The 25,890-nt window shown below is 54.0% G+C and overlaps 3 protein-coding genes across 5 annotated transcripts in view; 1 reads left to right on the forward strand and 2 right to left on the reverse strand.

Annotated features, from left to right (window-relative positions):
- Positions 1-2,676: 2,676 nt before the first annotated feature.
- On the reverse strand, positions 2,677-5,905 carry MED29 (mediator complex subunit 29). The gene is made up of 4 exons (XM_007096893.2): positions 5,591-5,905; positions 4,991-5,049; positions 4,643-4,727; positions 2,677-2,993 (listed from the first exon to the last, which is right to left on the reverse strand). Exons 1-4 carry the CDS (start codon positions 5,804-5,806, stop codon positions 2,751-2,753), a joined length of 603 nt encoding a protein of 200 aa, XP_007096955.2. The 5' UTR covers positions 5,807-5,905; the 3' UTR covers positions 2,677-2,750.
- Positions 5,906-6,327: 422 nt separating this feature from the next.
- Positions 6,328-10,910, forward strand: PAF1 (PAF1 homolog, Paf1/RNA polymerase II complex component). Its single transcript, XM_042970289.1, has 14 exons — positions 6,328-6,410; positions 7,000-7,029; positions 7,127-7,219; positions 7,555-7,676; positions 7,765-7,831; positions 7,923-8,024; positions 8,106-8,211; positions 8,312-8,380; positions 8,465-8,568; positions 8,653-8,769; positions 8,860-8,988; positions 9,957-10,062; positions 10,171-10,261; positions 10,348-10,910. Exons 1-14 carry the CDS (start codon positions 6,364-6,366, stop codon positions 10,749-10,751), a joined length of 1,587 nt encoding a protein of 528 aa, XP_042826223.1. The 5' UTR covers positions 6,328-6,363; the 3' UTR covers positions 10,752-10,910.
- Positions 6,466-25,890, reverse strand: part of SAMD4B (sterile alpha motif domain containing 4B) — a 41,895-nt gene continuing 22,470 nt past the window's right edge. Inside the window, exons 3-13 of one of the 3 annotated variants that reach the window (XM_042970285.1) lie at positions 24,687-25,157; positions 20,080-20,319; positions 19,408-19,517; positions 19,181-19,267; positions 18,133-18,475; positions 17,409-17,494; positions 16,802-16,920; positions 16,040-16,238; positions 15,725-15,848; positions 13,470-13,553; positions 6,466-6,626 (exon numbers count right to left, since the gene is read on the reverse strand). In XM_042970285.1, coding sequence (XP_042826219.1) covers positions 6,559-6,626; positions 13,470-13,553; positions 15,725-15,848; positions 16,040-16,238; positions 16,802-16,920; positions 17,409-17,494; positions 18,133-18,475; positions 19,181-19,267; positions 19,408-19,517; positions 20,080-20,319; positions 24,687-25,157 — 1,931 coding nt within the window. In that variant the 3' untranslated portion in view covers positions 6,466-6,558. Of the gene's footprint in view, positions 6,627-9,892; positions 10,205-13,102; positions 13,261-13,469; positions 13,554-15,724; positions 15,849-16,039; positions 16,239-16,801; positions 16,921-17,408; positions 17,495-18,132; positions 18,476-19,180; positions 19,268-19,407; positions 19,518-20,079; positions 20,320-24,686; positions 25,158-25,890 lie in introns of those variants that run through there. The other 2 variants (XM_042970283.1, XM_042970284.1) reach the window with 2 other exon arrangements.

Here is a 25,890-nt window from a genome sequence, read left to right on the forward strand (position 1 = left end):
GTATAAAGGTGCGAAACCACCCGTGCCTTTGTGGTCGACGACGCTGTTGACTTTAACGGCCTCTGGCTCTAGGGAGTGTGTACTCCGCTGCGGCCGTCCTCGAGGTGCATTCGCAAGAACGTGTGACCCACACACCCACCTGCATATCTGTATGTCGTCGCTCTGAACCACAGCGGGGTCTGGAGTCACCAAGGGTGTGTAACCCCTTGAGGAGTGCACCTGAAAGCCGTGTGTGTGTGTGTGTGTGTGTGTGTGTGTGTAAGCCACCTGTGTGTCACCGTAGGTGGCCGTGGCTGTGTGCCAGCTCCCTGTAGCTCTTTTGTGTAGTGGATGGTGTTCCCAGGTGTCTGTGTCCTTTTTTGGGGGTGAGGCTGAGAACAGGGGAGGCCAGAATCTGGATGAGGTTCCTCTGAGGCCCAGTCACAAGGCAGTGGCGCTGGTGAACTTTGGTTCCTGACGTCTGTATCGCACATCATGGGGAGGGTGGCTGGTCACTGTTTGCCACATCCGGGGGCACAGCAGACACACACACACACACAGACACACACACACACACCCCTTCTCTACCTGAGAAGCATGATCTATCCCCAGCTAAGGCTGCTTTTGATAATATTGAGCTAAGTGTAGGGCTGACTCAGCCTGTGATGGGCAAAGTCTGCGATGGGGTGAAAGATAGTGGGTTAAGTGGTGATTAGAGAGTTGTTTATATATTCATGTGGTTGGATTGTTCCTTTAGAGTGTGTTTGTGGGAGTGTCACTGGGTCGGAGAGCCTGGGGACACTATGATTGTAGGATGGTGGGTTTTGCTGTTCTCTGCTCTGGAGGAGGGGCGTCATGTGCACCCGTGTCCCCACGGTCTGTTTTGCTCTGTGTGGCTGTGCATCTCACGTACACCCTTCCCTGGAGTGTGTGGTTGTGCACCAGCCTCTATAATCTCCCTTTGGGTCTAATAATCTGGTAAAAATCTCCATGAAGGTCCTTCGTGACCTGCCTCAACTTCTGTCCGTGCCCTGTGGTCAAGGCCTCCACATTGTTCCATAAACACATCAGCACATTCCTGCCTCATGGCCTTTGCACTTGCCGTTCTTCTCCTGGTGCTGCTCTCTCCAAATGCCCACATGCCTATTCCCTCTCCTTCAAGTCCGCTCCAATACCACCTTCTCAGCGAGGCCTTCGTGAGCTCTGTCAAGGACTTTTTAAGTAAGTCTATCATCTATTTAACAAATAATACATATAACATCTATTTATAGGCTATAATAATGATGAGTACCCATGACCCACCACCCAATCTAAGCTCTAATGTCTTACTAATGTCTTTTAGTAAAGTAACATAATTCTCCATATGCAAATCTTGCATTTGTGTTAGATTTATTCCTGTAGATAGCATCATCAACTAGTGCCCAAGACCTACACTGCCCTTCCTGAGGGTCAGCCCGACATGCCAGGCACTTCAAGAAAGGAACTTTCTAGGATGTGTTCACTCACACTCACACACACACACACACACACACACACACACACACAGGGCTGGCCATTTCCCAGGACTCTAGTGTGGGGACTTGGGCTCTGGGTGAATCACAGGTCTTCACAGTCCCAGGGTTTCCTTGCAGATGTGGGGTCTAGGACACATCTGGGCAGTGACACAAGAACCAGGGCACAGAAGGTGTTGGGTGGGGCAGTCCCACAACCCGGCTGACTCACTTGAGCCTTTCACACCCCAACAGCTGAGCTTGGGCTTGCCCAGGCCTGAAAGCCATGGCTGAGCTCTTGAAGCTCTCGTTCTTGGGGAAGTGGAGAGCCTGGTGGGTTCCTCCCTCCCTGAAGCCCCCTCCCCAAGGCCTGCTTCCCGGAGCTGGGGCCCAGGCGCCTGGGTTCTTCCCCAGGACTGATGATTCACCCCTACTGGGCCCTTTTCACTTCTCCTTTGGGGCTAAAAATACAAGGACCCAGGCATCCAGCTGGACCAGGCTTCACCACGGATTGCACAACGCCCCTAGTTTGAGTGCTGCTGACGCAGGCTCCAGGTTCGGGTGGGGGAGTGAGTTGCTCCCAGACCAGGCATGCTGAGGTCAGGGCCTAGAACCCTTTCACTTCCCCTTTCCTTGGCTGAGGACCCTGGGGGCTGGGTTGACACTGGAAGTGTTGGGGATCCCTGGACTTGGTTGTGGCCCCTGGAAATGAAACTGCTTCCCCTAGCCCCAGTTAACCTAGGGCTCCCAGAATCTGGCCTCCTTCATAATAGACAGAGTCCCAGTTAGGAATTGGGAGCAGAAGACAGCAAAAGGGGGCTAGGACAGAGAAGGTCAGAGACAGGGAGACAGGAACACAGAAGCGCAGAGAGAGAGAGAGAGAGAGAGAGAGAGAACAGACACATGCCTCAGAAACATACAGGACAGCTAGAAAAGGGAACAAAATCAGAGAGACCACCCCCAAACTGGGACAGAAGCAGGAAGGATTGAAGGAGAAGGACAGGTCAGGGATCCTCACCCAGGCCAAGCTGGGGGAGAGCCCCTGGAAGAGGTCATCAACAAGCAGTCCAAAGTGCATCCTGGGCTAGGGAGGACAGCAGGCCCGGGGCTGAGCAAGGCCCCGCCCTGCAAACTCCCTGCTAGCCTCTGCTGCCCCCTGCTGGCTGTGGCCACAGTGCTCCAGCGGGAAGAAAAGTCAAAGACAAGGTGGCTTTGAGGTCACTCTTCATTCCCTCCCGGTCCCCTTCCCCTACTGCCTGCCCCACTCCCAGCCCTGCCAGCTCACAGGGTGCCCCCAGGGCCTGTAGGTGGTGCAGGTGTCTTGCCCGTGACCTTGTTGGCACAGTCCAGCAGAGCGGTGTGAATGTCCTTGGCACAGGCAATCTGGGCTTTGATGACTGCCAGGTACTGCGGGTAGGGCAGGCTGTCAGGCTGCACAGCGTCCGGTTTGGTGGCTGTGGGCACCAGCGTTGGAGAGTGCTTGGCGCTGTCGCAACTCTGGGACAGGCACTCATGTGCCAGGCGCTGTGGGCAGGTGGGCAAGGTACGGCATCAGTGTCGCTCACCCCGCCTACTCCCAACCCCACCCCACGGGCCAGCCTGGGGTAGCTTGCTCAGCCTCTGGACTCCCAGGGTCTTGGGGTCAGAGCCTGGCCCCCCTGCCAATCACTTGCTGGGTGACTTCCGGTGTGCAGCTGCTCCTCTCGGAGCCTGTTTCCTTTGCTACCTCATCAGGCAAGGACGAGAAAGCGTGTGTGAACAGAGAACACGAGAACAGTGTGAGAGCCACGGGCACTAGCGCGTCACCTTAAGTGCTAACTGATGAATGTCGGCCAGCTATTACTGTGACTGTCCTAACTGCGGCCTTTGGCACTGGCAGTGACTTCTCCGATGACACCTGCTCCTGGGTTTCCTCCTTCTTCTCTGGCTGCTCTCTCTAGACACTTCTTAGTCTACACAAGCCTTAAATGGGGGTAATTCCCAGGTCCCGTCTCCTCTCCCACCCTCAGGCACCACTCAGTTCTCACCTCTGCGCTGACACCACACCTGTGTCCCCGGCCTCCCCTGGAATTCCAGAGCTCTCATACCCTCCCCACCAAAATGTTCCTCTTCCTGGGTCCCTGTCTCAGGAGCCTGTCTTGGTGCGGCCTAGCCTCCTTGAATCCTGCCATGGTTGCCTCCTGGGGCTCCCAGCCTCCACTCTTGGCTCCTCGAACCCATCCTTCGTTGGGCAGCCAGAGGCATATTCCTAAAGAAGCCAGCAAGCAGGTCGACGGTCTTCTCTGCTTAAAACCCTCCATGGCTCCCCAGCGCCCACAGGGCTATATTCAAAACCCAACAAGCCCTAATGCCTCCTACACCTCAGCAAAACTGAGTTTCATGACATTCCTAAAGGAGAGTTAAAGCAACAGCCTGTTCCTTCTGGCTGGAACACCTTTCTACCACCACCAGGCTTCTCAAATTCTGGTTTTTCTTTCAAAACCTAGTTCAAAATGATGATGACGACACTAAGGGAAACATTTGCCACGTGCTTAGTACCACGTTCAGCTTTTTACATACGTGATCTTGCTGTCTTTCCCCAAAGTTAATTTCTCAAAGGAGAAACCCAAGGCTCACAGGTGGGAATTGGTGGTCCATCTGATTCCAGAGGCTGTGCTCTTAGCCACCCACTTTCCCCAAAACTCCTATGCCTCTTCCATTTATGTCTCAGCCTCAGCTCAGATGTGCTTTCCACCAGTAGCCCTCCCTGAGCCCCCTCTCCCTACCCTACCTTAGGCAGAGTCAGGTTCCTTCTCTGGCCTTCTACACTCCCCTGAGCTTCCATCACTTTACTTTTTTGTTTTTTCTCTCATTTTAATCCTGACACCTCCCCTATCATATCAGGCTATGTGCCTCCCCCATCACAGCCCTGACTTGTGTGGGCTGGGCGTTTCCTATCACAGACCTGACCACCCTGAGCTGTCATTGTTTGAGGACACATGTCACCCCAGTGAACTGGAAGCTTTGTGAAGGCAAGGATCAGGACAACACTGTGTCCCCAGCATCAGCTGATGCACACATCTGGCCCACAGGAGGTGCTCAGTGTGTGTGTGACGACTGACTGAATGAGGGTTCCTGACGACCTGGGGACTGAGGCAGGATTGTGGTGCCCCAGTGTCTAGAAGGCCCCTTACCAGGCAGAGCTCCAGCTGGTCACAGAGTGCGTAGAACTCCTCCAGACACTTGTCAAAGCGCTGTATAGGTCCGTCACTGCTCTTTCTGTAGTCCAGGAGAAGAAGGTAACTGGAGAATGGATTTCCAATCTCTGGCATGTCAGTGTCTACCCAACCAAGTATCCATCAGGAAACCAAGTTTAGGCCCAGAAGCCCCAAGGCAGGGCCTCAGGGACTGTTTTAGAAGAAGCAAAAAGAGCAAGGCCAGACGCTAAGGAGTGGGGCTTGAAAATAGAAGGAAGGTGGGGGGGAGGTGGATGGGAATCCGGGGATGAGTTTCTAAGACTAGGAAAAGGGGACTATACTCACTGTCCGTTGTCAATGTTAGTGTTCTGAATCAAGTTCTGGGCTGCGACTTTCATCAAGGTCTAGTTTATAAAAAAATAAAAATGTACGAAATGGAAAGACAGAGAGGGATGCTTTTGGTAGATCTACAGTCTTCCTTAAGATCTATTCAATTTCAAGCCTTCTCTTCACTTGGCACGTCTCCTGTCAATCCAGGGTAGCACCTGTATTTTCCCAGAAGCCCGCTCTCATCCAGGGTTCTCGCCAGTAATCTCCCCGACAGATCTTAGATCCTCCCTCACCCACCAATCACGGGCAGAATCTCTGTACAGGCTGGTTGGTCCCTTCCTCAGGCTTTAACAACCAGAGCCTTTTTGCCCCTTCAAACTCACTCCCACTCGAGTTCCGGCCATTCCCAGGCCTAACATTCGCGCTTATCCCGCTCACACTGTAAATCAGCAGAGCTTCGCTTTGGCCTCATCAAAAGGGCCAACTCATATTCCCGTTCCCTGCCTAACGCTCCTTTGCTCTCTCCCACACTACAGAGTCCCTCTGCCCTCCCCTGTACCCCTTGGAGTCAGAGAACCAAACCCCGCAATCTTCTCGCCGTTCCTAGCCAATCACCTGCAGGCTCTCCTTCAACTGCGGGATGAGCATCTTATAACGCTGCACTGGATCGAAGTCCTGTTGCTGTTGCTGCAAAAGCCCGCTCTGGGCAGGCCCCACTAGCTGTGCTGGTGGTTGCGGCTGCTGCTGGGGACCCGGGCCACCAGACGAACCCGGACCCGACACACCTGCAGCGGACGAAGCCGCAGCAGCCTGCTGCTGGGACGCAGCCATCTTCCTCGCTTAGCGCGCCGGAAATACGCCACAGGCGTGTCTCTCCCGGTTTCTTTCTAGCTTCTGTGTTTCCAGGCCCTGTTTGCTAGTTAGCTGCTCCTCCCAAGCAAGTCAGCCAATGGGGGGAAAGAATGACTACCCGCACTTGACGCTCAAATAAAACGTCATATGGAGATACCGATTCACCAATCACAAGAGGTTTTTCCTCCTTCGCTCCGCCCTTTACCCAGCTATTTACCAATCCGGGTGTGGGTCTAATACGGACTCTATTTCCCAGAAGGCCTCGCAGCTTGAGGCTACTTGTCGGGTCCTCAGCGTCTTGGCGGCAGTTGGTGGAGACGGAGCTGCGAGTCCGTCTTTGGCGCTGCCTGCGCGTTTACCTGAGTCTCTACAGGAACTCTTCTCACCAGCCCACATCATTCCGACCCTGCTTCCTCAGAGAGCGGCGCCAACCCGAGCCTTCCCTCGGATTAGGCGTCCGCCGACGTCGGTACACCCTTCCGCCTCTCCCCGCGGCTCAGCAAGGACCCCGTCCGGGCTTCCTTCGCCTTGTCGCCATGGCGCCCACCATCCAGACCCAGGCCCAGCGGGAGGATGGCCACAGGTAGGCGCCACGCCACCTGGCTGCACCGCTTTCCTCTGGGTCTGTTCAGGTTTCGGCGAGGCGGGGGGTCGGGCTCGGGTATCCTACAACGTCAACAGCCCCCTAGGTCTGTCCGTGATGTCATACCCCTCCCGCGAACGCCGTGACGTCACCGAGCGCTCACCTTTGACATAGGGGGGTAGGTTCCTTCAGGGGTGGGGTGCTGCTCCCTTCTCCCTGCCATGGAATTCAGGGATTAGACTCTTGGGAGGCTAAGTAGAAGGGATTGTGCTTTTAAGATTCCAGTCAAGCGTTTGGAGACCCCCTTTTCCAAAATCAATTGAGTACGTAGTTGTATTAAAGCACTTGAAGACATCCCCTCCAAAAGGGATTGAGCAGTTGGCTTCATTCATGGAAGCATCTGCAGACACTTGTTTTTAAAAGGAGTTAAAATACTAGACTCCCTCCATTAAAGTACTTGGAGCACCCCTCCCAAAAGGGATTAGCATTTGTCACCCCCTTCTCCCCTCTTTTAAAAGCTTGGAGCCCCTCCCCCCTTCTGTAAATCCTGTTCATCTTTCTGTCAATGTCTTTCTCTCTTACCTACCAGACCCAATTCTCACCGGACTCTGCCTGAGAGGTGAGCCCCATTGTGTTTTCTCAGAGGGATGGGCCCGTGGGGGCTGGGAGCAGAGGTGGGGCAGCAGGGGCTAGGTTTTAAGCTACTGTATTCCCAGGTCTGGAGTGGTCTGCCGAGTCAAGTACTGCAATAGCCTCCCTGACATCCCCTTCGACCCCAAGTTCATCACCTACCCCTTTGACCAGAACAGGTGAGACTGACATGGAGGATGGTGAAATAACCCACTTTGAACAGGAGTTCCTTGAGAGAGAGAATTGCTTCTCTTGTTGGCCGCTTTTTTCAGAGCCTAGAACAGTATCTGGCATATGGTAGTAGGTGCTCTATAAATATTTAATGAATAAAACCATCGGTGTCTAAGTCTTTACCCATTGAAGAGCCAGCCTTCTCACTCTAACATGGGGGGGGGGGGCGGGGGAGACACTGCATTTTGAGTTCTTCCCTGGAGAAGCTTGGGCTCTGGGAAACAGGGATATGAAGGGTAAAGCTGGAATCAGGAAACCATAATGGGTATGTTTCCCCACCCAGGTTCGTCCAGTACAAAGCAACTTCCTTGGAAAAACAGCACAAACACGACCTCTTGACTGAGCCAGACCTGGGGGTCACCATTGACCTTATCAACCCTGACACCTACCGCATTGACCCAAATGGTGTGTGAGAAGGCAGGGAGGGCTTGCACTAGGCCAGCAAAGGCTAGGACCTCCCTCATAGTCTTCCTGGCCCCTTGTTCTCCTCTAGTACTCCTAGATCCAGCTGATGAGAAGCTTTTGGAAGAGGAGATTCAAGCTCCCACAAGCTCCAAGAGGTGAGTGTGTGTGTGGAGGGGGGACTGGAGATACGGGGATCTATGATGGGAGGAGGGTGATGGGTCCTTGGTGCCTAATACTCCACCCCAGATCCCAGCAGCATGCGAAGGTGGTGCCGTGGATGCGGAAGACAGAGTACATCTCCACTGAGTTCAATCGTTATGGCATCTCCAATGAGAAGCCTGAGGTCAAGTAAGTTGTGGTGGGTAGGAAGGGAAAAGTGGAGATTTCAGGTGTGTTCAGTGACTCCTAAAAGCCTCTCTTTACTCCTAGGATTGGGGTTTCTGTGAAGCAACAGTTCACTGAAGAAGAAATATACAAAGACAGAGATAGCCAGATCACAGCCATCGAGAAGACTTTTGAGGACGCCCAGAAATCAGTTAACTGAGGGACCGGGATGGGATGGGGGTGGGAGGCAGACCAAGGTGCAGCTCCAGAGCTCCGCATCCTCCTCCTCACCCTGTTTTTGACCCCACCAGATCTCCCAGCATTACAGCAAGCCCCGAGTGACACCAGTGGAGGTCATGCCTGTCTTCCCAGATTTTAAGGTCAGATCCAGGGCAGGAGGCAGAGAGAGGTAGCCTGCCATCTCTGCTCGTCCCAGTCTGATCCCAGTGCTCTCCGTCCCCCAGATGTGGATCAACCCATGCGCTCAGGTAATTTTTGACTCAGACCCAGCCCCCAAGGACACAAGTGGTGCAGCTGCGTTGGAGATGATGTCTCAGGCCATGATCAGGTAAGTAAGTGGCCCCACTGCCCACCTTGACCCGCTTCTCATTGCCCCTTTGTCCTCACTCTTCACTGCTCTTCTCCCGACCAGAGGCATGATGGATGAGGAAGGGAACCAGTTTGTGGCCTACTTCCTGCCTGTGGAAGAGACACTGAAGAAGCGAAAGCGGGACCAGGAGGAGGAGATGGACTATGCACCAGATGATGTGTGCGTGGGGTGTGGGGTTTTGGGGACTGAGAATTGGGTCTTTTCTCCTCCATAAGGAAGAAATGGAGCTGACCTTGTTCCCCTCACCAGGTATGACTACAAGATTGCTCGGGAGTACAACTGGAACGTGAAGAACAAAGCTAGCAAGGGCTACGAAGAAAACTACTTCTTCATCTTCCGGGAGGGTGACGGGGTTTACTACAATGAGTTGGAGACCAGGTACTTGGCACACTCCTCCCTCGGATTAGCCTGGGCCTGTGCTTTAGAATCAAGGTCCTGGGGTATGTGGGAACTACCTTGGAGGTCATTTGTACGTAAGGATTGGTCGTGTGCGTTTTCAGTAAGAGCAGCAGAAGCCTGCTCAAGCATGTGACCCGGGCCTGGTTTTAACATGAGAGCCCAGAAAGAAATCTCAAGATTGAGCTTTTTTGTAGGGTAGATAGCCAAGTTTCTTCTGACGTCAATAAGAGACTTCACGTGAAAGTAAACGTAGGCAAAATACAGAGTAATATGTAAAATTAGCATAAATAGTTTAAATGAAATCCTAGATACCCAAATTAAAAATGTGACCTCCTGCCCAACTCCCCCGAGAGCTAAGTTTATTCCTGTGCTAGAGCCCTTGGTATAATTTGAGGGTTGGGAAAGAAAGTGTGATCCTGGGTTTGTTGAAAGCAGAGGTCACAAATTCTGATCCTATGTAAAAGGTGGCACAGTGGGCTGGGTGGGCTCTGGGTGACCTGGAGCTCTTGGCAACCTCCAAGAGGCACCATGACCTAGCCCGGCAAAGGGCTCCAACCTGTTGTTACTATGCTATGGGGGTTGGGGGAGGGGAGGTCCCAGTGGGGCCATAGATTAACATTTTCCAGAAGCCAGCAATCTAGATTCTGTGCTTTAAGTGTTGGTAACTAATTCGCCTTAAAAATCTCTTATGGATGCTCCTATATGTGTATGCGTGTGTGCGTGCACGCGTAGACGCTTTATAAGTACAGGAGATTATGGAACTATTACCCTTCCTTTCCCTTGTATCCAACCCCTAAGTTTAGTCCCCTTATCGAACTCGCATTTATTCTGGTCTGTTCTGGAGTAAGCAGCGGTAAGGAAGTAAAAACCAAGTCAGACTAGATACCAGAGTGGGGTCTTCAGATGCATTTTCTACACACACCTCTCCACCACCGTGCCCGCTGCAGGGTCCGCCTGAGTAAACGCCGGGCAAAGGCTGGGGTTCAGTCGGGTACCAATGCCCTGCTTGTGGTCAAGCACCGGGACATGAACGAGAAGGAATTAGAAGCCCAGGTAACAAACATCACTGGCCCAGGGCACCCGTAGAGAGTGGTGGTGGGTAGGGAGAGACGCAGAGGCCTGACAGAACACCCTCCTTCCCCTCAACTGTGCTGCTTCCAGGAAGCACGGAAGGCCCAACTGGAGAACCATGAACCTGAGGAGGAAGAGGAAGAAGAGATGGAGACAGAAGAGAAAGAAGCTGGGGGCTCAGGTAAAGCTGGACAGGCCGAACCCCAGGAGCCCTGGGAAGGGTGGGAAACTGGGAACTGGGTCTCACGTCTCTCTGCTCCTTTACAGATGAGGAGAGAGAGAAGGGCAGCAGCAGTGAGAAGGAAGGCAGCGAGGATGAGCGCTCAGGCAGTGAGAGCGAACGGGAAGAGGGTGACAGGGACGAGGCAAGTGACAAGAGCGGTAGCGGCGAGGACGAGAGCAGTGAGGATGAGGCCCGGGCCGCTCGGGACAAAGAGGAGATCTTTGGCAGCGATGCGGATTCAGAAGACGATGCGGATTCTGATGATGAGGACAGAGGCCAGGCCCGTGGCAGTGATAATGATTCGGACAGCGGCAGTGACGGGGGTGGCCAGCGGAGCCGGAGCCGCAGCGCCAGTCCCTTCCCCAGTGGCAGCGAGCACTCAGCCCAGGAGGATGGCAGTGAAGCAGCAGCTTCTGATTCCAGTGAAGCCGACAGTGACAGTGACTGAGTCCCAGGTCCTTCAGGGTTGGTGCAGACACGATTACAATGCGATTATTATGCGCAGGAAGGCACTTTTCTTCGGGTGGTCTATTTGCGAGCCCTTCGCTTTGTTCATTTCCCTCCTCTGCAAGCCTTGCTGTTAATAAAGCCAATGTCTTTCCCTTTACTCCCCCATCCAGCCCTATGGTCTCATTCGGCTTACACCTCTCCTTCCCCCCACCCCAGGAGCTCCAAGGCCTCAGGTCAAGGCCACTAGGTTTTCCATGAAATGTAGCATAACAAAGGTCAGAATCCTTTTTTTTGTTTTGTTTTTGTTTCTTGTTTTTTTTTTTTTTTTCCAAAATAAGCCCAGACCATTAAACAAGTGAAACTCCAACAAGTAAGTCTTCTCCAACAGCGAGAAAAACTGTACAGTTACTCAAAGCTGATTCTGCCAGTGGGGCTGGGGATAGGAGGGAGGGTGAAATCATGGTGGTGGGGTGGGGGGGGGGGGGTGTAGGGGCCTGGGGAGGGGCTGGAGCAGAAGAGGGTCAGGGTCCTGCCCATCAGAGTGGGGCCGCCTGCGTCCTGCACACTCTGCTGTCAGGTGGGGGGGGGGGGGCAGCTCTTGCCTCCCGCTGGGTGTGGGGGGGGTGTCCCTCACCACCTCCCAGTGCCAGGCAGAACCTGCTCACCCTGATGGGTAGCAAAGAAGACAGGACTTGGCTGGGAGGCGGTGAGGGTCCTGTAAGAGGGACACCCTGCTGATTCCAAACGAGGTGGCCCCTGTCCATCCCACTTCCCGGGGCTATTGGGAGGGGGACTGGAGAAGCCCTGGGAGCTTGAGGGGAATGAGCAAAGGCACAGAAACATGGCGGGGCCGGGGTGGGGACTTGCATAGGTTGATGAGTGTGCAAGAGGTACATAAATAAACCTGACACCCCACCCAGCCCGGCACTGGGAGAGGAGGTGGGGACCTTAGCAGATCCCCAGGGCCACCCTCCCCCCTGGCTTCCTCCCCCTCCCTGGGCTCAGAGCTGAGGGAGGGCCAGACCAGGAGGGCAGAGGCAAGAAGGTCTGGGGAATGGGGTGAGAGTGCAGGGAGGGCGGTGGTTTTAAAATTTTTTTTTTTTTGGTTTTTTGTTTTTTCCCAACATTTTGTATCTTTAATAACATACACAATGGTTACCAGCCATATTCATAACAAAAGTTATTCATAAAATGTATCTAAAAATAACATTTTTTTTTTCCTTTTCGGTGTGAAAAGCTTGAGAATGTCCCAGTGAGGGGGGTGGGGTGGGTTGAGTAGGAAGAGGGGGTTGGAATAGGGGACCCTGGCTTCCCCACAGCCTGAACCCCCAAATCCCCTCCCTCCACCTGGGCCCCAGCACAACCCCTCAGCAGGAACAGAGACCAGAGGGTTTGTATAATTCCACGGCTGGGACAAATCTCTGGGTTATGATATAGTGTTCCACTTAAGTGAGGTCATGACAGAATGGGGGGTAGGGGAAGGATGAAAGAAAAAGCGGGGTGGGGAAAGAAACCAAAAACCAAACAATCCCCTTTCCCTTATTCCTTACCCCCAAGTCTTTAGCAACCAGACCCGGGAGTGGACAAGGGTGTGTTGGTTGCGGGAAGGGGATGTTAAGGCAACAGACTTCCTGACCTCACTCGCTGCCCTGGCTCCCGGCCTTCAACCACTGCAATCTGGGGAGCCCGGGCTGGGGGGAAGTGGGGAAGGGGTAGGGGGTCTGGAGGAGGGGGCTCTGCCCTCTCCTCTTGTAAAATTCAGGCTCCCCCTGCCACTTTCTTGGCTCAGAGGCCTGGGGATTCTAAAAATGAGAGGGAATGATCAGAGAGAAAAACCGTTAAGAACTATATAAATATGCATCTTAAATAGGCCTAAGAAATTAATTGTAGAGAACCTCTGATAAACAGGGCAAAAGGAAGTGAGGGAAAGGAGGGTGGCTCCTGTCCTTGCGAATGACGAGAATGGGGAAGAAGGTGGAGAGGAGAGGAAAAGAGGCTCCTCCACTCATCCACCACCCTCACCTCAGCCCCTCCCAAATAACATCCAGGAGAGCAGGTTATGTACCCCACTTCTCTCTCCACAAATGTCAGATGGTTCTGAGCAGGCCCCACAAGATAGGGGGGAGCTGCTCCCCTGGGAGGGGCAGGGGGCCGGCAGTCTGGAGGAGGCAGGGGTGGGACGGGGCCGGGTGGGGGAACGAGGGAGGGAAGGAGGGGCAGTCGGGCTGGCCAGTCCCTGCCCCTTTATCCTGGCTGCCCCCTACCTCCCTGAGCCTCAGCAGAGACCCCTTGACGGGCCTGGGAGTGAGCAAGGCGTGTGCCAATGTTAAACAAAAGTTAAAAGGGTGAGAGAGTAGAAAAATACTAGAATGTATAGCTGAGCCAGCCCACCCTCTCGCTGTCGCGGAGAAGCCCGTTGGGGGTTGGCCCCCGCCCGCCGCCCAGGGAGCCTATGGGTGCGCTGGGCTGTGGGTCCCGTCAGATGGTGGAGGTTTTGTCTGTCCCATCTGTGATAAGAAAGGGAGGAAGGGAGGAAGATCAGGAACTGGCGGGAGGCCCAAGAAAAGGCGCTCGGGTAGCCTGTCATCCCAGTCAGGCCCTCCCTGGAGGCTGGCCTCCCCTAGGGACCCCTCAGGTTGCTCTGAGTTGCTCAGTTCAGAGGTGGAGACGCTGCTGGGTAGGTGGGAGCTGGGTCAGGGAAAGAGGAAATGCTCACCACCCAAGGCGTGTTCTGTCATGCTCAGACATAGAGACTCCAGAGTGGGATTGATCTCCAGGTCAGGCCCAGGGACCGGGCAGTCTGAGGGCGAGAGAGAAGGGAGGCGTGAGGACTGAACTGAGGTGGGAAGCAGAACCCAGGAGACAAAGGACTGGATGGGCTGGCATGGGGGAGGGGCTGACACCGATAAGAGGGAAAGGAGGGAGGGAGAGAGTGGCAAGAGACCGAAAAATTGTGCGTGAGACATGGCACACACCAGACGGAAAGTATGACCGAGCAGAGATGAAGGACCCAGACGGGCCTGGGTGCGTCATGGCGCAGGCAGAGGCTTAGCAATGCCGACAAAGCCCGATCAGCCGACCGAGGAAGTGATGTGAAGCTGAGGGAGCTTCCTGGAGGCCACACGCTACATGTTGCCTTGGGCACAGTCTGGGCATCTGCCCCAGGCACTGGGCAGCCCCGGGCTCCTGGACTCTGTATTTGGTGCAGAAGCTTCATTAGAACCCTTCCCATCCCCACTTGGACTTGCTTCTCTGGGCTGGATGTCATCTGGGCAGGCCCAGCAGGCGGGGCAAATCAGGACAGCAGCCATGGGGCTTGTCCTCAAACTACCTCTCAAAAGGGTCTCCTGCTCTGGTGAAACAACCCACCACCCTGAGCTGCCCTGACCCCACCCCGCAGTGCTTAAAACCCTTCCCTTGGCTCCTCACTGCTACAGGGAGGAAGCCTGAGCTTTCTGCCTGAGTTCAGAGGACCTGCTCCCCTCTCCAGCCTCACCTGTCGTCACATTCCCAATGAACCCTGAGCTCAGACCATGTCAAGACACCTAACTGTCTCTTCTTAACAAAAAAATGTTTTGACCTTGGGCAAGTCACCTGAGTGTCAGATTCACGACTGATCTGATGGGAATGACACCAGCGCCCTCATGTGTGCAGCCGGGAGGCTCTGATTTGCCAGCGCAGGATTGCTGCTGGACACACAGCGCAGCACACAGCACGCCCGTAAAAAGAACGGTTTCAATGTTTTGCTCGTGCACTTCATCCAGCCAGCCATTTAGCACCAGTTACAGAGGCCCACCACGTGCCAAGTCCTAGGCTAAGATGAACACAATGGCAGGGCCTCTGCCTGTGACAGATGGCACTTCGTGTAATCTCCTAAATTAAAAATCTCCACCGATTTGGCAGTTTATGACACAAAGAGCTTAGGGTCACCTGCAAATCTAATTAAAAAAATTTGCGGGGGGGCGCCTGGGTGGCTCAGTTGGTTAAGTGTCCGACTTCAGCTCAGGTCATGATCTCACAAACTCTAAGTTTGTGAGTTTGAGCCCCTAATCAGGCTCTGTGCCGACAGCTCAGAGCCTGGAGCCTGCTTCGGATTCTGTGTCTCCCTCTCTCTCTGCCCCTCCCCTGCTCATGCTCTCTCTCTCTCTGTCTCAAAAATAAATAAAACATTTAAAAAAAAATGTTTTTTTTTGAGCAAACTCTACCTCCAATGTGGAGGGTCGAACTCACAACCACAACGTCAAGTGTTGCATGCTCTACTGATGAGCCAGCCAGGCGCCACCCTCAGCCGCAAATGTAAGATCTCTCCAGAGGCAGCCCTTTCCAGACCAGCCGCATCTGCCTCTGCGGGCCCAGCACGGCCCAGGGCGGGGTCACCCCCCCTTGACGAGCAAGGCGAGGCTAGCGTTCCTCTAACCTCCCTTTGCCCACTTCACCTCATTCTGCTCTCTCACCTCTCGGCTGGCCTGTGAACAGAGGGAAAACCGCTCCCTTACATCATCCTTTAGTGTAGACCTGATCCAAGAACTGACTCTTGCCTGGTTCTTGCCTGAAAGAATTCCCACTGGTTCCCAGTGCACTGACAGGCAGGACTCCTCTCCACAGAGGCCTTGACGCTCTGTCTCATCCCCTCCACCCCTTCCAGACTGAGTATTTAATGAACTTCTAAAGAGATGGTGATAGAGACCAAGAAGGACCTTAAGATTGCAACACAGGGAGGGAGAGGTGAGGAGATGCAGGGCTGGGAGTAGGGGAGAGAAAGACTGAGAGAAAGCAGACAGGATCTGAGAAAGAAAATTGAAGTGGGATGGGGGAGGGTACAGGAAAACCCACGACGTGGGAAGATGGGTGCAGAGTGGCGGGAGGTATAAGGAGAGGTGAGCAGATGAGAAAGGATAGTGGGAATCGGACTGAGAGAAAGGCCACCTAGGGTGTCACTGAGGCAGAGCCCCATGGGTAGGGGCAGTTTACCTGGAGGGAACATGAGAATGGCCTGGGGCGACGAATGGACCGGAAGGGAGTGGGTGCGCTGCACAGAGCTGCGGCTCTGGCTGGGCATGCTGTTGCTGCCTCCGGGGTTGGCAAACCACAGGTTCTGCATGGGGCAGGGGAAAAGAGAAAGCGGTGAGCTGAGAGGGAAGAGTCCCAGGCCCAGGCACCATGGAGCTGGCAAAGGAGCCTCTCCCTTCCAAGCCGGGCCCAGATGCAGAGATATGGACACACACAGCCCAGGCACCACCACCCCAAACCCAGAAGTGCCACGTCCTCTGCTTCCAACCGGCTCACCTGTCGGCCCTGGCCCCCAAGACTGGGGCTAGTGAGGGCATGTCGCGGGGAGATGCCCCCAATGCCCGAAGGGCTCAGAAGGCCCATCCTGCCGGGCGGGAGGGCCCGGGGAGGCATGGGGAACTGCCGCTGGGTCCGCCGGGCTACCCCCATCCCCACAGAGCCAGCTATGGGAAGCGAGTTGGAGCCGAACGCCCAGCTGTGAGAGAGAAGGCAGGGTGTCAGTTTAGGTGGACGGGGATGGGGCCCCTCTGTCCGTCCCTTCCTCACCTCCCCCCACAATCCCCATGGGAAGGACAGAACACAGACCTGCTCCGAGCAAGGACTCCCCGTCCAAGCCCTTGCATCACACACGCTCTCTTCTCCTGCCCCAAGGTACCCCCAGGATGGAGACAGGAGCAAACAAAGGTCTCCTCACATCCACTCACAGCACTTCTCCTAACTTCAACTCTCAAATGCGATATTTACTATTTGGGGTGCGAAGGGACCTCAGAGCCCCCTGCACGCAGGTGAGAACAAGGGACAGGCGAAGGGACGGGTGCTTTTTGCCAGCTCGGCACCCTGTTCTGGTGGTCAGAACACACCCTGATTTTCTTCTGGGAGAGTCTTCACTGGGTGACTCGTATAAGGCCGCTCAGCGGACTGAATGAGGACAACCAATTCCCGGCCCGCCACGCCAGTGACCCTCTCCGCGCTCTCCATCCACCAACGAGGGCCCAGGGAAGGAAGGTCCCTGTGCCCCGGCCCCCACCCCCCGCTCACCCTTTCTGCTGCCGGTAGCTCTGCATCTCTAGTGCGGCTTTGCGCGGGAAGGTCCGCAGGAGCTTCAGCACTTGCTGTTTCCAGGACAGCAGCCGTTTCTTCTGCGTCTCCGTGAACGCCTAGGATTGGGAGGGCGAGGCAGGGAGGGTACGCTTTCAGATCTGCCTTCCACTCACCCACTCATTTACTGACTGCCTGCTCGGTGCCAGGCAATGCTGGGACGCAGGGGTGACCTGTGCACACAGAGCTCACAGTTTAGTTGAGAAGATAATACACACGTGATCTAAACTGTGACGAGCCCTGTGAGGGAGAAGCCCAGGAGCAGAAGACTGATCTGCCGCGAAGGCCCAGTGAAGGCGTTCCTGAGGTGTATACGCTGGAAATGAGAGCCGAGGGACCAGCAGCAGGGAGGGGAAACTGGCTCGCAAAGAAGGAATAGGTATTAAGGCTCTGAGAAGGAGAGCACAGGGTACCCACTGAAGCCAACACTGGTGAGACACGAGGGTGGGTGCCAGACGGGCAGGGCCCTGAGGACCACATGAGGGATGTGGACCCTGAGAGGGACAGGGCAGCCCTTCCCTTCTTGGGACTCTAGAGAAGGCCTCACCTCATGAGTCAGGCACTTTTCAATGAGCTGGAGGTAACTGGTGATGTTCTCCTCGTCTGGTCGGGACACCAGCAGCTGGGTGCACACTGTGGGACAGGGGAGAGGAAGGTCGGCCCCAGCACGTCCCCTGCCATAGTCTAGCTCCCTGGTCCCTGCCGGCCAGCATCGGAGGAAGAGGAAACTCAGGCTGGATGAGCTCTAGCTATGTGCCAAGCACGGCACCTGGCTATCGTTAGGATATAAAAGCCCACCAAAGTGGTACAGAGAAGTTGAATCATTTGCCCCAGGTCACACAGCTAAAATGATATGGACCCAAGTGTAAAATCTGCTATGCCATGCTGCCTTAGGAAAGGCGGAGCCCGTTATGAGTTTCAACATATCCATCTGTGGACTTTAGTTCCTTGTGAAAGAAGCCGTGGGTTTGCCTCGCACCGACTGTACACCACTTCCACCGACACACTGTCCGGTCTTCTGCTCGGGCTGGAGACACTCTGAAGGTAAGTAAAAGTTGTCTCGTACCATCAACCTGGACACACCTGAGGGCAGACGTTCTGCTCTGGACACACTTGCTGCTTTCAGTCTCAGCTACTCTCTGAAGTGATCTAGTTCCCAGGGTACTCTAAAAAAGCTGTTCCCACCATTTAACTTGAATTGGATCCCTGACGACTGGTTCACTTGGCTCCCTGTCCCCGAACTTCTTGAGGGGCCTCGGGGGGGGTCTCACCTTTGCCCATCACCCGTGTAAACTGGCTGGGGATGTCTCCGTCGGCGACGGGAGCCGGGGCTGGCTCACTGCCATCAGTGGGAGCTGGAGCTGGTGGAGGGGGGTAGCTCTCTGCAGCTGGAGGGTCCTTGGCCTCAGTGCCCTTGTCTGTGCCGGGGTGAGCCAGGGGAGGCTCAGCACCTGGCAGTGGTGGCTCCCCCCGGCTCCCATCCTTGGCAGTAGGGGTGGCGGCAGCGGCAGCAGCCACGGTGGCTTGGAGGACGCTGTAGGCCTTGATGGGGGTGATAATTATCTGCTGCAGCTCCTGCAGAGCGTTTCGCAGATTCCCTCCTTCCAGCACATCCTGAGTAGGGAGGACACAGACAGGGTCACATGCTGACCCCCACAGCTACGTAGAATGACTATACAAGCGAGGTCAGACAGAGATCGGAGAGGGCTGGTGGAACCCTGGGTCCTAGCACTTGGAGAAAGGAAGTAAGGGCACTACACGCTCACACGTACGTACACATCTGTAGATGCATACCCTTCTTCCCCCCTCGAGGTGACGTTCCATGGGGCTCAAGGAGGTCTGACGCTGGGGTCTCAGGGTCCCGCCAAGAATGGGACCAGATTCAGACCCAGAGATTCAGATCAAGACACTGGGGGTGGGGGTGGGAAGCAGAAGTCAAGTGGCAGGAAAAGGGGACAAGGAATGCAAACTGAGGCAGATACGGAAGGGGAGCGAGTGGATGAGAACCAAACGGAAAGAGAGATCATGCACACAGGGAGACATTCAGACATCAGACACCAGAAATACCACTAAGAAATGGAAAAGAGAGGGAACAGAGGGGACTGAGTTAACAAAGTCTGGAGACAAAGACCAGGACAAAAAGGGGAGCCTCTCAGCCACAAGCAAGTGACCCCTGTGATCTGACTTGCTCTTGGCCTCCCTCCCTAGGGCTGGGGCCACTGGACATCAGACCTGAGGGCTGTGAAGGCCCCAAGGGGAGGCTACCCAGAGCCAGTGGGCAGCCGGCTGGCCTTGAAGATGGGGATACCAGGTCCTCACCTTCTCCAGGGACTTGAGGACGCTCTGCCTCTCACGCAGCTTCTGGATGCTGAGGGCTATCTTGTGGCGGGCACCTTTGGTGACATTCTGTGGTAGGGGCAGAAGGGGATAGATACTTTGGGGTGCCCCAACAAGGCCTGAGGAGATGCAAGAGGCTCGGGCTTCAAGAGTACTGTCAAAATGGTGTCACCCCCCAACACCTTCCCTGATGGTCCCCTTGGCTTCACCTGAGACTCCAGGTGCTGCTCAGTCAGTGTCATCATCTCCTCGTAGCTCATCTGTGAGAAGAGGGCTGCGTACTTGTGCAAGCGGAGGCTCTTGAGCCATGAGGGTACATCTGTGGAAAAGGAGAGCAAGAGGTCAGGAGTCCGGCCCTTGTGACCAGGGCAGAGGGAGGGCTGTGGGGAGGAACCAGGAATAAACCAGAGGCAACATTAAAGATGCAGAAAACTGGGAGGAGTAAGGGGAAGCCAAGGGTCCAAAAGCCACTTCTTCTGCCCAGCCACACCCTTGTAGGTGGCCTTCCCTGACAGCAGGACATCTGACCCTCCTGAGCTGTTCGACTGGATATGTACTAGGATGGCCTCATCGATGTCCCTAAAAGTCTTCCTAGAAGCTCTGTTCCATCGGCTACCACTGCGTCCTGGCTTCCTTGTCAGGCCAGGGTGTCTGAGGGCACGGATTTCTCCCACATCAGACTAGGGCCTGTGGGGATCTCTCTGCTCAGTCTTGAGCCTTAAGGGCAGGGACTCTCTCCTCCCCTCAGACCTGTCCCTGCCTAGGGCAGGGTAGAGGGTGACAGGAAGGTGAAAGCTGGAAGCTTCCAGCTCCCTTCTGTCCTCTAAGCCATGCAGAGGCCTCTCTTCAGAGGGTCCTAGTGCTGCCCTCCCCTGTCATACCTTTCATGCCACTGCCGTCCTCCTGGAAGGTGTTCCGGCTGGAGCCCTGCTCCTCCGTCTGCTCACTGCCAGAGGAGGCCACGCTGCTCTGGGGTGAGAGGGGTGCGTGGTCGGGCGCGGTGAAAGCAGCCCGGGCCCCGAGCTCCTCCGGACTCGGCCACTCACCAGGGGCCTGGGGGCTCGTGGGGATGAGAGACATGGAGCGCTTCAGCGGGCTGGGGTGAATTTGGCAGGGGAGACCTGGCCAGAGGGGGAGAGGCAAGAGGTCAGGCTTGGAGATCTGACCACAGGAGATTGTGCCCCCTGGTTGGTGCCATGCATGGCCGCTCAGCCCCAGAATCCAACAAGGGGAAGGGACCCTGGGGTGTGAGGGGAACCACCTCCCAGATAGTGCTCGTTCCCTCACTCCCCACACTCAACCCATCGGCAAGCTCTCCGCCACATCTCTGAATCTCTCTACTTCCTCTTCCAGCACCCTGGTCCTAGTCACTGGTGTCCCTTGTTGGAATTACTGCCACAGCCTCCTTATTGGTTTCTTGCCTTCCTTCTTGCCTCCTACAGCCCCATTCACCTCACAGAAGCCATGGTGATCCTTCTAAAAATGCAAATCTGACCAAGTCAATCCCTTCCCTTCACACTGAGCATAAAATTCAAACTCTTCCACATGCCTACAAGGCCTGGCAGGACCTGGACCCTTTGACCTCTCACCTCCCACAGCTCACCTTTCAGTTCAAGCCTTTTTAGCTTTTACTCCCCCACCCCCACCCCCCATTTGTTCTTGGAACACTCAAGCTGTCCAACCTCAGACTTGTGCACTTGCTTTCTTCTTGTCTTCCTGATCTTGGCAGTTGGCTTCCTCAAATCTCATCTCAAGCAAGCATGACATCTCTTCCAAGGCCTTCCTTGACTAGCTGCCCACCACCAATCTTGGTTACTCCATCATAGGACACTTACTTATCTTCTTTACAGCACCCATGACAAACTGAAGTGATCTTACCTAGTTACTTGTTTACCTGCTTATTAACTGTATACCCCCCTGCTACGATACAAGATCTGTGACGGCATCGTTGTATCGTCAGTAATTACAGTGGAGCCTGGCCCAGAGGAGCTGCTTCATCAGTATTTGTACAGTAAGTGAAATGAACGAAATAAATAAACTGCTTCCTCAACATCCCTGTCATTGGGTCTTACCACCTGCCAAAGTTTTTTTCTGGTACTGAGCTAAAATCAGCCACCCATGAGGCCCAGTGACTCAGGGTGAATCGAGGCCTTCTTCCACAGGATGTTTCACACCCTCCATCCATCCCATTCCTGAGGTAGGAAAAGGGATTCAACTTGATCTGAACCATTCTCAGGACAGGGCAGGTTTCCACGAGCATCCAGACCTTCACATGGAGCTATTCCCCCTGCCTAGCTCACTGCTCTTCCACCCTGCCCTGACAGCCACTTCAGCCTTCGCTCCTCGCTCAAGTGTTACCTCTTCTACGACTCCTTCCTCTGCATTCCCTGGGGCCCTGCATTACTGCCTCAAGCCTAGCATTTACTGCCTCCATCACTAGCCTGCGTCTTGCACTGGACTCTGGGCTCATGTAGAACGGCAACCCCACCCACGCATTTCTGTATTGCCATGACCAGGTGCAGGGTTATGATACGCAAGAGCCCTCAGTTTCATAAAAGCCAAAAAGAGGGCACCTATGGACCTGAGGGTGCCTGTAAGCTTGGCATAGGGAATCCAAAAGTACCCAAAGTCAAAAAAAAAAAAAAAAAAAAGACAAGGAAACGAAGCCAAAAAACCTCACCCTGGGTAGGTGAGAACATCAAGGCTCAGGGAACAGAAGCCCTTTGCCCCAGTTCCCAGAGCAAGTTTGGGAGGCACAGACCTAAGAACCCTAGCCTTGTTTCTGATGGAAAGGCTGGAATTCCTGCCAGTCCTCCACTGAAACTCAGCCCAGGAAGGACAACCAGCCTGGTACAGGCTCCAAAGCACCTTCCCTCATCTATGACAATATCTATGTTCCTAGCCAGGAAATCACCTGAGGGAAAGGGCAGTGCACTGATAGCCCCCTAAGGCTAGCCTCCACCTCTGCTGTGACCTCTGGGGTCCTCTGCTCAGGGCTCCTTCCAAGGCTCTGGCCTTCCAGAAAATGGCACCTTCTAGGCCCTAGGGGACTTGGTATAGGTTTTTCTTTTTTTCTGTGGCCTGTCTTGGTGCCTATGGCTTCCTCCTCCTTCCCTCTCAGCCAAGAAGAAGGCAGGCAAGGCTGAGAGGGCAGGAAATTATCTTGATTGGAATGATCGTGCAGTTCCCGAGGAGTGCTGCTTGGCCAGGCACTGGGGTGGAGGCTGGCCACAGCATGAGGGCTATAAAAACAGGAATGCCGGCCGGAGATCCAGGGCCTCACGCTCTCCGAGAAACCCTGGTCTGTCCTTGGCAGCACCCCAAACCCACCCTGCCTGCCCTTACAGGCCAGTCCTTGCTGCTCCCCACTCAAAAATATTTTAATGGTTTCCTGTTTCCTGCAACTGCTTGAAATTGAAAAGCTTCACCCTATCCTTCAAGGCCCCCCAGAATGTGGCCCTAATATACTGAGATCTGGGAGTCAAGACAGATCTGCATTGAAATTCTGGCTCTGCCACCTATTAACTTTGTGATCCTGGGCAAGTCACTTTATTTTCCCCCTCTGCCTCCGTTTCCAAGTAATGTCCTTGGCACAGGGGCAGGCACACAGTAAACATGGATGTTGGCTACGGCAATTACTCATTTAAATCCCTGCACCTCTCCATCCCAGCCAGACATGTCTGCATACTCCAATTTGCCACCCCGTGCCTTCCTTTCATGCTATGTCCTCTACCTGGAATGCCCAATTCCTTTCTCTCTTCTGGTTCACACCCCCTTTCTGACAATGTTCTTGCTTAGTCCTTTCATAGCTGCTATTCCTACTGGGGGGAGGAACAAATGCATGGGCACCCTGCATGGTAACCCCTCCCATTGATGAGGTCTGAGCATCTATGGGAGGGTCACTTTTAGGTGGAGGCAATGTAGCAGAGTAGTTACAAGTATGAGCTGTGGAGCCACACTGCATGGATTTCAATGCTGGCTATACCACCTGGGGCAAGTGACTCTTCTGTGACTCAGCCAAAGAATCTGTATGTATAAAGTTCTCAGAACGGCTTTTGGAAAAGACCGAATGCTCAATAATCTTAGCTAGAATGATCATTATTAGTATATTTTCTCCATTTGGACCCAGAAACTATGATGCTCTGAGACTATAAAACAAGGTCTAACACCCTCTGGGTTGCCAGAGTTGCCAGAAATGCCCTCCATCCCTGTTTTCCCTGATTCTTACCAACACCTAGGAGGGAGGCAGGTGGCCAGGACATCCGTATTAAACTGGGGAAAGAAAGATACTCAGGGGACAGAAGGTGTGTACCAGGTGCCACAGAGCTGGGTACCAGAGACCCAGGGTTCACCCCGCCCACTGGCATGGATGACATTTCACTGCCACTCTCTTGACTTGCTTTAGCCAGTACCAGCCAGCCAAAGGGGACCAGCCATCTTGAGGTGAAATCTTGGAAACCTCTCACCTGGAGTCAGGTAATATTATCTCACCAAGTCTTGGAAATCCCGCTTTCCCTTACCTTGTTCATTTCCACTAGTATTTCAAAAACTCACTAGAATACCAGCTCCTACTGCTCACCCCAGCCTCTGGGGTGCTTACCAAGATAGCCCTTTCTAGACCACTTGGTTGGAGAACAGCATTGTGGCCAGAGGTAGGCTCTGGTGTCAGACTTCCCAAGTCTGAACCGTGGCCAGCTCTACTACTTGTTATGTGTGTAACTTTGAATACATGACTTCTCCTCTTTGAATCTCAGTGTTCTCATCTATAGAATGAGGCCGATGATAAGGTTGTGACCAGGATTAAACGAGATCATGTCAGAAAAGTGCTCACAGCACAGTCAATGCTCAACTACCTACCGTTACTACTACCATATAGAGTGAATTACATCTTATATATAAACAGGCTTACAAACACAGATTTCTCAGAAACGATGCTATTAGCTGAAACCACATCCACAAATCCACCATGTCTAAGCTGGAATGGACCTTAGATTTTGGCCATTAGCTCAATACTTTCAGAGGCCAAGCAGGTGTCAGACATGCCCAAAGGGAGGTGGTGGGGCCAGAGGCCAACTGGGGTACATGTGCAGGGTCTGAAGGGGGTGGACAATATTTAATCCTTCAACCCCATCTTACTGCTGCTATAGGAATACAAGCCTTGAGTTTTCAGATTTTTTTTTTTTTTTTCCTTTTTAAGAGAAGCTGAAATCTGGAGTTTTAGGGGAAAATTCTCAATTTCTTATGTCACCAAATTTATTTTAAAGCATAAGACAAAACCAAAGTTTCAATGTGTTTGGGCTCAACAAAACAAGTCTGTAGGTCAGATATGGCTTCTGGAATGTCAGTTCACAACCTCTGCACTGCCTCATAAAGCTGAGGCCCAGATAAGTTATGAGACTTGCCCAGGACCAAAGAGCAAGTAAAGAGAGAGAGCCCAGTTTGACCTTTTTCAAGTAGGTATGGCCTCCTGGGACCCCCACTCCCTCACCTGTGTTCGCATTGCTCCCAATACTGTTGATGGCTGGCGGCACTGAGCTGGATGGGTGGAAGGGCACGTGTCCATTTTCCCGGGGTGGCTTGTCCTGCCAGCCTGGCCCTGCCTCCCCAGGGCCCAGCTCTGCAGGGCCCCCCCATTCATCTGAGCCTTGGCGTGAGTGGTAGGTAGGCTCAGGCCGGGTGCGGAAGCCGCTGGCCAGCCGCTCTTCCAGGTGGCTCAGCCAGAGGGCCAGTGCATTGCGGTCCTCCAGTGTGGTGGCCGGGTGGATGAGGGCGTAAGAGAGCAGCTGGCGGCTCTCCTCGATGAAGGCATTGCTCTCGATCGAGTAGGCCAGCACCTTCTGCAGCAGTCTCATGTACTCCGACTTGGCCTCCGTGTTGCCTGGCTGAAGCAGGGGCAGGTGGGACAGCAGGAGGGATACCACCTTCTCTTTGGACTCCTGCTGCCACTGGCTGACGATGGCTACAGAGGGAACAAAAGGGAATGTCAGAGAAGCCAGGGTAGGGGACTCCCTCAGCCTGCTCCCTCAGCTCCAATCTCCTTTCCCTTCTCCCTTCATGACCCCTTGACCTCTGAGCTTGTCCTTCATACAGGTGAGACCAAATGCACTCACCCTACTTCCAGAGTAATTTTTCCTGGTTCCAACACTCCTACTCTCCAATACCTGCTGTGGCCCCCCAATCAGCCAAACTTGCTACTCTGGAATCTGAGCTCCTCCTGCTGTCCCCAGGCCTGCCCTTCTCGTTGTATCCCTGTTCTTTATCTCCATGGCCTCTATCTCCTTTCCCCTATCAGAAGAGCCTCCTCCCTGACAGTGGATGACAATGGAATACGATGGTTAAAAGTCTGGGCTCTGGAATCAGACAGTTTGGACTCCAACTTACTAGCTAGATCTTGGGCAAGTCATCTTGAACCTCACTGCACACGGATTTCCTAACCTGAACAGTTTTGGGGATAATTACAGTACCCAATTCACAGTGTTCCTCTGAGATCCAATAAGCTAATAAAGAATGGAAAGTGGCCAGGCATATAAAAGAATGTATTTACTAAATGCTTGCTGTTTAAGTGGTAGAGACCAGCCTCTAGATTTTCCTCTTCCAATTGGTCCCATTCACCCAGACGGATTTGTCTTCTCAAAAGCACACCAAATGTCATGTTCCTGACCAGGAGCTTCCAATGGCAACCAACAGACTCA

This window comes from Panthera tigris, chromosome E2 (genome assembly GCF_018350195.1).
Source record: "Panthera tigris isolate Pti1 chromosome E2, P.tigris_Pti1_mat1.1, whole genome shotgun sequence".
In the NCBI taxonomy this organism is placed as follows: domain Eukaryota; kingdom Metazoa; phylum Chordata; class Mammalia; order Carnivora; family Felidae; genus Panthera; species Panthera tigris.

Coding starts and splice junctions, on each gene's coding strand:
- MED29 (XM_007096893.2), bottom strand. CDS start 5,806: ATGGCTGCGTCCCAGCAGCAGGCTGCTGCGGCTTCGTCCGCTGCAGGT. Junction 4,728..4,990: donor ACTAACATTGACAACGGACA/GTGAGTATAGTC, acceptor CCTGGACTACAG/AAAGAGCAGTGACGGACCTA. Junction 2,994..4,642: donor ACCAGCTGGAGCTCTGCCTG/GTAAGGGGCCTT, acceptor ACCTGCCCACAG/CGCCTGGCACATGAGTGCCT.
- PAF1 (XM_042970289.1), top strand. CDS start 6,364: ATGGCGCCCACCATCCAGACCCAGGCCCAGCGGGAGGATGGCCACAG. Junction 7,832..7,922: donor GCTCCCACAAGCTCCAAGAG/GTGAGTGTGTGT, acceptor ACTCCACCCCAG/ATCCCAGCAGCATGCGAAGG. Junction 8,770..8,859: donor GACTATGCACCAGATGATGT/GTGCGTGGGGTG, acceptor TCCCCTCACCAG/GTATGACTACAAGATTGCTC.